The 10,010-nt window shown below is 36.2% G+C and overlaps 1 protein-coding gene across 29 annotated transcripts in view; it reads left to right on the forward strand.

Moving 5' to 3' along the window:
• LOC144978098 (rho family-interacting cell polarization regulator 2-like) overlaps positions 1-9,754 on the forward strand; it is a 130,772-nt gene extending 121,018 nt beyond the window's left edge. For all 29 annotated transcript variants that reach the window (XM_078923707.1, XM_078923703.1, XM_078923704.1 and 26 more), the window contains 7 exons: positions 302-460; positions 1,370-1,561; positions 3,091-3,240; positions 4,742-4,788; positions 6,359-6,442; positions 7,439-7,532; positions 8,712-9,754. In XM_078923707.1, coding sequence (XP_078779833.1) covers positions 302-460; positions 1,370-1,561; positions 3,091-3,240; positions 4,742-4,788; positions 6,359-6,442; positions 7,439-7,532; positions 8,712-8,791 — 806 coding nt within the window. In that variant the 3' untranslated portion in view covers positions 8,792-9,754. The remainder of the gene's footprint in view (positions 1-301; positions 461-1,369; positions 1,562-3,090; positions 3,241-4,741; positions 4,789-6,358; positions 6,443-7,438; positions 7,533-8,711) is intronic.
• The last annotated feature ends 256 nt before the right edge of the window (positions 9,755-10,010 follow it).

A 10,010-nucleotide genomic window follows, 5' to 3' on the forward strand; every position in this document is an offset into this window, starting at 1 on the left:
AATAATAATAATAATAAAGTGTTCTTCTATTGCCCTAAACGGCGAAGCCTCAAAGCGCTTTACAATATACTTATCAAACCATCAACACAATGCAAGTTTTACAACATGAAATGGAAGAACAAATTTTCATTTATTATCAGAGATTTTGATTTTTTTTTTACAATTTAACTTAATTTTAATTCTGTTCCTTGGCAACTTTTACTCTCTTCAGATATTGGTTATTCATACCGGGACTAAGTTGTCACTCTCCAAATGTTCATTTGTTATTGTCTATAAATAGAAATCTTCTCCCTGTCTCCAGTGCTGGCCAATTTGACCAATGACAAGACACTGAAGGAGTTTTGGGTTTTGTGTGTGGACCAGACCAGCTTGTACGTGACGCCAGAAAGGGTTTTGGCCGTGATGGAGAATAAGTTTGGCCAGAAGATTGCCGAGCATTTTGACCTCAAACCAATGAGAGGTGAGATGGAGGGACATCCCATAGGAAGCAGGGCTAGGCGGCTGATTTATATTATTTTCAAGTTCCTCAAATCTGTATGGTCTTGTGGTATGACACTCGCTTTGGGATCGGAAGGTCCTGGGTTCGAGCCTTGCTCAACGCATGGTTGAGTCCCTGGAAATGGCACTTTACTCACATTATCTCACCGTACTCAAGTGTAAAATAAGTACCTGGCCATTAACAGCGTTGTCTCTGTCGGAATAAAATGTAAAATTGCCTAACTGGCATAATGTCTCGTTCTACACATCACTTGTTGCTGTTGGTTAGGGACCCCTTGTAAAGCACTTTGAGCACATTTAGTGGATATTTCGCTATATAAAAGATCACGTTTTTTTTCCTTTTTTTTCTCTTTATTTTAGGGTCTATAGTCACTGGTCAAAGAAAATAATTAGAAAGACGTTTGCATTATTTCTTATTGACAGATTTAGATCCGAGCAAAGCAAAAACAAAAGTAGAGACCTCTGTATCTGATAAGCATTGGCTCCAATTCAGACTCAAAGAAATGGAACAGTGATAAAGAGGATCATAACCGACGTGCACTTATTTGCAGGTCGGATAACCTAATTCATTATGGGCTCGTTGTTGTAATGGAAATCTAAAAAAATGACGCAAAATATTGTCCATTACAACAATGATAAACTGGGCCCATAATTTCATTCGGATGTCAGACCTGCTTAAATATACATGTCGATTAACCTATGAAAAAGATTTATTGATATAATTGTTGATATTATTTATAGATATGAACTTTTTAAGCTTGATGATTTGTGGGGGGGGCATAATTTTCATGTTTTCCCTGCATGTATTGAGATATCTTTACAAACCGTTTGAAACAAAAGAGTTAGTTATTTTCTTCCCATCTTCCCCCAGTATTCCACCACCTGATGGCCCGCATACTGAACGTGCCCACGTATCAGCCCGACTCCCAGCACGCCCACCAGCACACAAGCCACAACCACCACCAATCCGGTAACACATCTTCCATCCTTACTCTACACCAGTTTGTGGGATATTTTAACCAAGACGAAGGGTTGGCACTCATGGAGAAGGTGGCACAAGATTGTGAGTCAATCGGGTTTTTGTTTTTTTATTTGGAGGGCAAAGTGGCTGAGTGGGTATGGCATTGCACTGTGGCCCAGAAAGTCCCGCCTTTTCTTTTCCTCTGGCAAGATTATTAACCCCCAATTTGCTCACTTGGACAACATGGGTGATTCCTGTTGACATCAGACATCTTCTTTGATGAATTATCTATATTCTTCGTGGAATGCCTAGGCGACGATATCTTATGATGTCGTGGCCGAAGGGCATAATTAAAATTTAAAAAAAAATTATTTATTTATTTATTGGGGAATGAAATGACTGAGTGGTTAAGGCATTGCACTCTGTGTGACCCTGAAGGTCCTGAGTTTGAACCCCGCTTCAGGCATTTTTATTTTATTACCTTGGGCAAGATTCTTAACCCCCAATTTACTCACTTTGGACATCATGGGTGATTCCTGTTGACATTAGTCATCCTGTTTGACGGATTATCTATATTCCTTCATGAAAGGGGCCTAAATAATTTGTTTTTGGAAATTCATTTATTGTTTATTGGGTATTATTCCCCTTTCATAAGAATGTCTCTATTCCTGTATGGTCTGAGATACAGTGTTAGAAAGTATAAAATATGAAATAAAATGAGTAATGATAACGAAAGGGAGAAGAGATTTAAATGCAGCATGAATATTTATATGTGCAGCTATGTGGTCTTGTGGTAGGACACTTGCTTTCGGATCGGAAGATCCTGGGTTCGAGCCTAGCTCAGCGCATAGTTGAGTCCTTGGAAAAGGCTCTTTACTCACATTCTCTCACTGTACTCAGGTGGAGAATGAGTGTATCTGCCCATTAACAGCGTTGTCTCTGTCCAAAAAAAAAAAATTGTAATATTGCCTTACAGACGTCATGTCCCGTTCTACATGTTAAATATTGCTGTTGGTTTAGGGACCCCTTGTAAAGCGCTTTGAGCATGTTTAGTGGATATTGCGCTATATAAAAGCTCAATTTATAAAGCACATGTCCAGGGGTTTATACTGTGCTTTGCCTATTGTGCTTCTAAATGATTCATTTACAGTAGATAAGGGTAATTTTATACATTCATTTAGATCCAGATGGTTCTGGCATGTTCTAGAAAATCTTTATACAATAAAATAAATATGAACATTTATATAGAACATCTCCACGGATTAACCATGCTCAATGCACTTCAAAATGTGTCATTTATTCCCTCAGCAGGCCATACAAAACCTTATTTCCATTTCATATTGTACCAGTTGCCTGTTAGGCATTCTTTTGTAGTAACACTGTATTTCAATATCTGTCACTGCCTGTAGCCAGGTACTCATTAACACCTGAGTCGAGTGAGGTAATGTGTGTAAAACACTTTACTCAAGGATACAATATCTGGCTCAGAATTTTTTCCATGATCGCTATCATCCGACAAGCCATTGATTGTGCTTAAAATTTCTTGACCTTACTGCTAGCTTTACACAAAGAGGCTGAAAAGATCAAATGGCAATGATTGTATTCACGATTCTATTTTATCTTCCATCCAGTACGTATCATGGACCGTCTGTCTGCCAGCGCCTCGGACACTGTCATCAAATGTATCCTGACACTGAGAGAAGAGTTGCCTGCCCCTCCTTGCCTCAAACTTATAGCCAGACTGCTGGTCGGCCCTAGCAAGGAAATGTACCAGTCAGCTGGTGAGTACAATAGGCTTCAACAGTCGTGACGTCACCTCCCCCGAAATGACACATAATAACTTAGTAACTGGCTCTAAACTATCAGAACAATGGTGGATGCCCTTATGAAATACTTCTCTGATGAGCATAAATGTGTATCCAGATGAGAAAAATGTTATAAATCTGATCCTGTTTTGACTTTTACACATTCTGATCACATGAAATGTGAAAAAGTTCTAGCCAGCATGAAGAATAAAAAGTACCAATTTCCTTTGTTTAGAACCAAGCTGTTCGTTGCTGGGCAACGTGACTTCAGACTGTTAAATCCTATTTCGATCTCAGTTTGTAAAGCTCTTGCTTCACACACAAAGGGGCCGAACTTGACCCAAGGTGAAGTCAAGATTTATTTCTGACCTCTTCCTGTCCAGTCAGTCAGCAATGATTGGTAGTTGGGTCTGTTAGATCTGGCAGAAAGTAATTTTTTTTGATAGACTATAGAGTCCTATCTAGAGGGTAGCAAGCAATTGCTATGGTCCGTTTCAAGCTATAGATACTGGGATTAACTCCGGCTCCATAATCCTGAAGGTTCTGATGGAAGACTTTATTTGTGTATTTTACTTACATCATCGGCTTATAGCTCATGGTTCCCAGAGGAAACTTTTCAACCTCCATGGATCCAGTTTTTAAACCATTTTTACGCTTTCTTATCTTATTCCCACCAGTTCACAGTTTTATATATTTATATTATCTATTAACTCACAGATTGGGTGGGGTTCCTGACCTCCCATAGTGGCCAGGAAGGCACTCACTGTGTTTTTTATCTCCCTATATCTGTTTTCAAACATGGTTTGTCTTTGTCTTGGGATGAGATTACTTGGTTTTGTCCTGGCCCTGGCCGATATCCTGGCTGGGAGGGAAACAGTCAAATGTATAGTTAGAGTTTTGGGAGCTGATATTTTTTGTCTTGTAAATCATCTCTTTGTTATGCACTATATTATTTTTGTTTTACATATTATATATCATTTGTAAACATTTGAGTGAGTTCCTTTTAGTGGCGACCTGTACTTGTGTCAGGACGAGACATTTAGGTGATCTCAAACTCTCACACTGATAGTGTGTTCTTGGAATCTACACCTGTTCCCTATTTGAACTAATTCCCCTTTGTCTTACTTTCTGTCGGGTGCTTTAATTGTAATTCTAAAATTTTTTAAACTATCCTATTTTCTTCCTTTTCACCAGCACTGATATTGACCTAAATGTGTTGCAAGTGCCGTAAAACCCTTCCAAACAAACACAAAAACAAACAGGCAGACGTGTCCGATTACCACCTCACTTTGAATGATTACAAGATAAAAAATCCACTTCTGACTTTCTATTTTTGCCCAGAATTGATAAACCCAGTTTTTATTCTTCTCTAGACTTTGCAATAATTGGGCATTTTTTGTTTGTTTTGTTTATTAGAACCATTTTATATTCTCTCGAAATAAAGTATAATTTTTGAAAATTTGATTTTCTTTTCTAGCTTCCTACTTGAAGGTCATTCACAGAGACAAAGGCAAAAGGGATAAAGTGAGTAGCAGTTTAGTTGATACGAGTCTTCTCTTTTATTTATTTGTTTATTTATTTTTGTTGAGGTTTTTTTTTTTGTGGGGGGGGGGGGGGGGGGGGATAATAATATATTATTATATTTTCCTTCATGTTTGGGATATAATTGGCAGTATGTGGTCTAGAGGTATGGCTCTCACTTTCAGGTCAAAAGGTCCAGGGTTCGAGACTCGCTTTGAGTGGCGCATAGTTGAATCCTTGGAAAAGGTTCTTTACTCATATTTTCGCAAAGGACTCAGGGGTAAAATGAGTATCTGGCCGTTAACAGCATTTTCTCTGTCAGAGAAAATTGTAATATTGCCTATAAGGCTCCATGTCTGGTTTTACATGTTAACTGTTACTGTTGGCCTGGGACCCTTTGTAAAGCGATTTGGGAATATTGCGCTGTATTTAAAAGCTCTAATTTTTAAATTTTTGATGTTTTTTTTTGTTTTTTGGGGGGTCTTTTTTTTGGGTTTTTTAAAATGTTTTTTTTTTGTTTGGGGGGGGGGGGGGGAGGGGGGATTATAAATTTTAATGCCACCATGTTTGGGACAAAATTGTCAGTATAGCAATGACATAAATCATGGATATTATATATGGAGATAAGCACGCTTTTTTTGTTGACAAGAAGACATGGTGAAAGGGGGAGTAGGGGGGGAAAGCAAAAATTTTAGTCATAAAAAAAAATCTTGTGAAGTTTATCTTTATTACATCATACTAGTCATCCATGTTTGTATAAAATGGTCAATTGTCTTGTTTTGACAAAATTTGTTACAACACTTTATGAAATGAAATAAATAAATAAATTCCCATTATTCATCCCTAAGGGGAAATTTTTCTTTAGGATCTATTCCTAGGGAAGACTGGGAAACCCAGATGTCAGTTGCAGTGCAGCGCCGCAGAGTGAGCTAAGGCTAGGTGACTTGCTCAAGGCCACACAGCGCGAAAGGGTATTCGAACTCTGTACCTTTCGGGTACGAAGCAAAGACCGTACTGCTGAGCCACGCTGTTCCATATTGTGTACCAGCAATATCTTGTGTCGTTATACAAACCAAGCACTTACTGTGTCTTCTATCCCCCGTATATGTAAATATTTGAGTGTATTCCTCTTAGTGGGATCTTGTGCTGTTGTCTGGGCGAGACTTTTAGGTGATCTCAAACTAAGTACTTTGACGGTTTGCTCTTGGAATCTACATCTGTTTCCTATTTGAACATTCCCTTTGTCTCACCTTTTCTTTTGTGCTTTAATTGTATTCTAGAACTTTTTACTTTCCCATTTTCTTCTTTTTACTGGCGCTTTGTCTCACCTTTTCTTTTGTGCTTTAATTGTAATTCTAGAACTTTTTACTATCCCATTTTCTTCCTTTTTACTGGCGCTGATATGACCTTAATGTGCTGCAAGCGCCGTAAAACCCTTAAACACAAAAACACATACAAACCAAGAAGTGCCAAACTTTTAATATTTCTTTATCCGATGCTGAGAATAATTGTATTTTTTCATTTTGGTAAAGTGAACAAAGATAATAGTGTTCATGGTCTGGGTCTATTTCAGGCCATGGTTGTGTTGGTGGAAGGACTGGAGGACCATCTGGCAGACGTCAGGGCTGGTTGTTGTACGGCTTTGTCCATTATAGAGGTGGGGATTGGTACTGTTGTTGTTGTTGTTGTTGTTGTTTATCATCATCTTCATCATCTTATCATATCATCATTCATCATATTCTATCATCATTCATCATCATCATCATCATATCATCATTATCATCATTCATCATATATCATCATATCATTATTAATATATTATATTATTATTATTATATTATTATTATATTATTATTATTATTATTATTATTATTATTATTATTATTATTATTATTATTATATTATTATTATTATATTATTATTATTATTATTATTATTATTATTATTATTATTATTATTATTATTATTATTATTATTATTTATTATTATTATTTTATTATTATTATTATTATTATTATTATTATTATTATTATTATTATTATTATTATTATTATTATTATTTATTATTATTATTATTATTATATTATTATTATTATTAATAGTAGTTGTATCATTAATTTGTTTTTTTTCGTGTTTTTATTTTTATTAAATATGGACATAGATAGATAGATAGATAGATAGATAGATAGATAGAGAGAGAGAGAGAGAGAGAGAGAGAGAGAGAGAGAGAGAGAGAGAGAGAGAGGATAGAGAGAGATAGAGAGATAGATAGATAGATAGATAGATAGATAGATAGATAGAACGACAGAGAGAGAGAGAAAGAGAGAGAGAGAGAGATAGATAGAAAGAGAGAGAGAGAGCGAGAGAGAGACAGAGAGAGAGAGAGGGGGGAGGGCACTCCTTTTGTTTTAATATTTGTGTTTGTTTGCTTTTTAATTATTTATTCTTTTTAGACACTATTTGAGATCGGAGTGGGGACGAATATATTTGCTAGAAACTAGAAAAAAACCAAGAGAGAAAGAGAGAGAGAGACAGAGAGAGAGAGAGAGGGGGTGAGGGCACTCCTTATGTTTTTAATATGAAGAGTTTACTCCTACACTTGACTCCTACCATTATTCCATAATAACCGATACATAACTCATCTTTTTTCCAGGCGGAAGAGAGTATAGACCAGCTGGTCCACGTGTCTCAGACCGATTCATCGTCCACCGTCAGACGGAAAGCAAAGGAAGCCTTGTATTCCATGGGTAAGGTCATCAAGTCATTTGACCCAGTTTGGATGGTGGAAATTGAGCTTTTATGTAGCGCAATATCCACTAAACGTGCTCAAAGCGCTTTACAAGGGGTCCCTGGCCAACAGCAACATTTAACATGTAGGACGAGACATGGTGCCTGTTAGGCGATATTACAATTTTTTGGGACAGAGACAACGCTGTTTACGGCCGGTACTCATTTTACACCTGAGTATGGTGAGAGAATATGAGTTAAGTGCCTTCTTCAAGGACAACCATGCGCTGAGCGAGGCTCGAATCCAGGACCTTCTTATCCGAAAGCTAGTGTCATATACCACTAGACCACATAGCCGTACAGAAGAAGGGAGAAGATAGAATATCTTAATTTTTAGGAAATCAGTTTTGGTTGATTGAAAAATAAAATTAAAAAAATATAGGGTTAAATGAATTTTTTTTTAAAATTATTAATGTTTCCCAATCTTGATAGAACAAAAATAGAACATCTTTAATGTTGTGTTCATGTGAAATGGATCTGTGTTTGGGATGAATTAATTCTAAACGGTTCATGCATTCAGTTGGTGCTAACTGCAGTATGGACCAGTAATTAAGGCCTTCAAAATATACATGGGTCTCAATTTCTCTATTTATCAGATTTCCACTATTCCAAGTTTCCACTATTTTCTTCCATTGGGCTCAGGCCCTCAGTATAATCATGCATCTCCAAAATCGTTGTAAACAGTCTGGTTGTAAGGACTTATCCATGTTATTGTTCTTTAATAATTTTTGTTTCCTTTTTATAGTATGATTTGTATGTTAATAATTCTATATTTTACCAGTATTGTCAACAATAGGGGCATATAACTCCACATTATTAATGATAAAATGCGCAAACCCCGGAAGCCTGGAAATATTCATCCTTTTTGAAAATTCTGTTTACAGACCAATGATTGCTAGGATTTCTATGACCTATGACCTATAGAAATGTTAATGTTGAGACCTATGACCTATAGAAATGTTAATGTAGAGACCTATGACCTATAGAAATGTTAATGTTGAGACCTATGACCTATAGAAATGTTAATGTTGAGACCGATGACCTATAGAAATGTTAATGTAGAGACCTATGACCTATAGAAATGTTAATGTAGAGACCTATGACCTATAGAAATGTTAATGTTTTCATTTTGATCCCAGGTGAGGCAGGAAGACATGCTGTGGAGTCAGCTCAGCTTGGATCTCAAGGATTTCAAGGTCTTCAGATGAGGAAGTTGTAACTCAATCAGGGAATGGAACCCATGACCTTGAGACTGGCCAATGCTTTGCCGCTAGCAGTGGAGTGGAATGGACTGTTGAATGTTCGTTCCAGTCACAATTTCATCAAGAAATGAACGGCAGGCTGTACAAACCGTTTCAAGGAAAGAAAGAAAGAAAGAAAGAAAGAAAGAAAGAATGTCTATGGGAGAAATATTGCTACGTCAACGGATATCAAATTATAGCAAACATGTGTGATTATAGCAAGCATATGTGATTATAGCAAGCACATGTGATGAAATCTGTTTGTCTCGCATGTCAACCAATGGCTACTGAATTGTAGTGACGGTTTTATATAGAATAAAAATGGCACATCATCATTATCATCATCATCATCATCATCATCATCATCATCATCATCATCATCATTTCATACATCAGTTCTCCAGATTATCCAATGTCGTTCACACATGATTTTCAATCACATTATCAATACAATATCAAACAACTATAACAACACACGTTGATTGACTTATCAATACAATATCAAACAACTATAACAACACACGTTGATTGACTTATCAATACAATATCAAACAACTATAACAACACACGTTGATTAACTTATCAATACAATATCAAACAACTATAACAACACATGTTGATTGACTTATTTTTTCCTGATATGAGAATGGATTTCTAACTTTATCTTGACTGTATCCAATTGTGTATTCTGTTGCTTGGTCACGTGACAAGCAGCTTGTTCTACCATTGGTTGAATCAACCACAGATTTTCATCTTAAAACGAGTGGAGGACCCGCAAAATATGTGGGTAAATAAAGACTTATTATGCACAGGCACTTGTATTTCTCTATTATTATATTATAATACTCTCATAGACATTTAGCTTGATCAAGACAAATTTTTTATCGCCATCAACAATCAAAATTAGTCCAGTAAATAAAGTCAAAAGTCGCACACAAAAATTTGCCAATTTTTTTTATACAACCTCTTAAAATGTATTTTTGCATGTCTGCTGTGAAAAATAAACAATTTACTCTACAAGGATTAATTAGAAATTCAAAATTCTTTAAATTATATAGTCTGGCATCAACTTTCATTTTCAATACGTTTTAATGACTTAGAGATTCTCATGAAATTCTGAAACTGAAGCCAAAATCTCGTAATTCTATGAATTTTTCCTCCTATTTGGCAGGCCTGTTATTGAAATAAGGGGAGATA

The sequence above is a fragment of the Berghia stephanieae genome, chromosome 8 (assembly GCF_034508935.2).
Source record: "Berghia stephanieae isolate SIO BIC M18660-M18661 chromosome 8, UCSD_Bste_1.3, whole genome shotgun sequence".
NCBI lineage: Eukaryota > Metazoa > Mollusca > Gastropoda > Nudibranchia > Aeolidiidae > Berghia > Berghia stephanieae.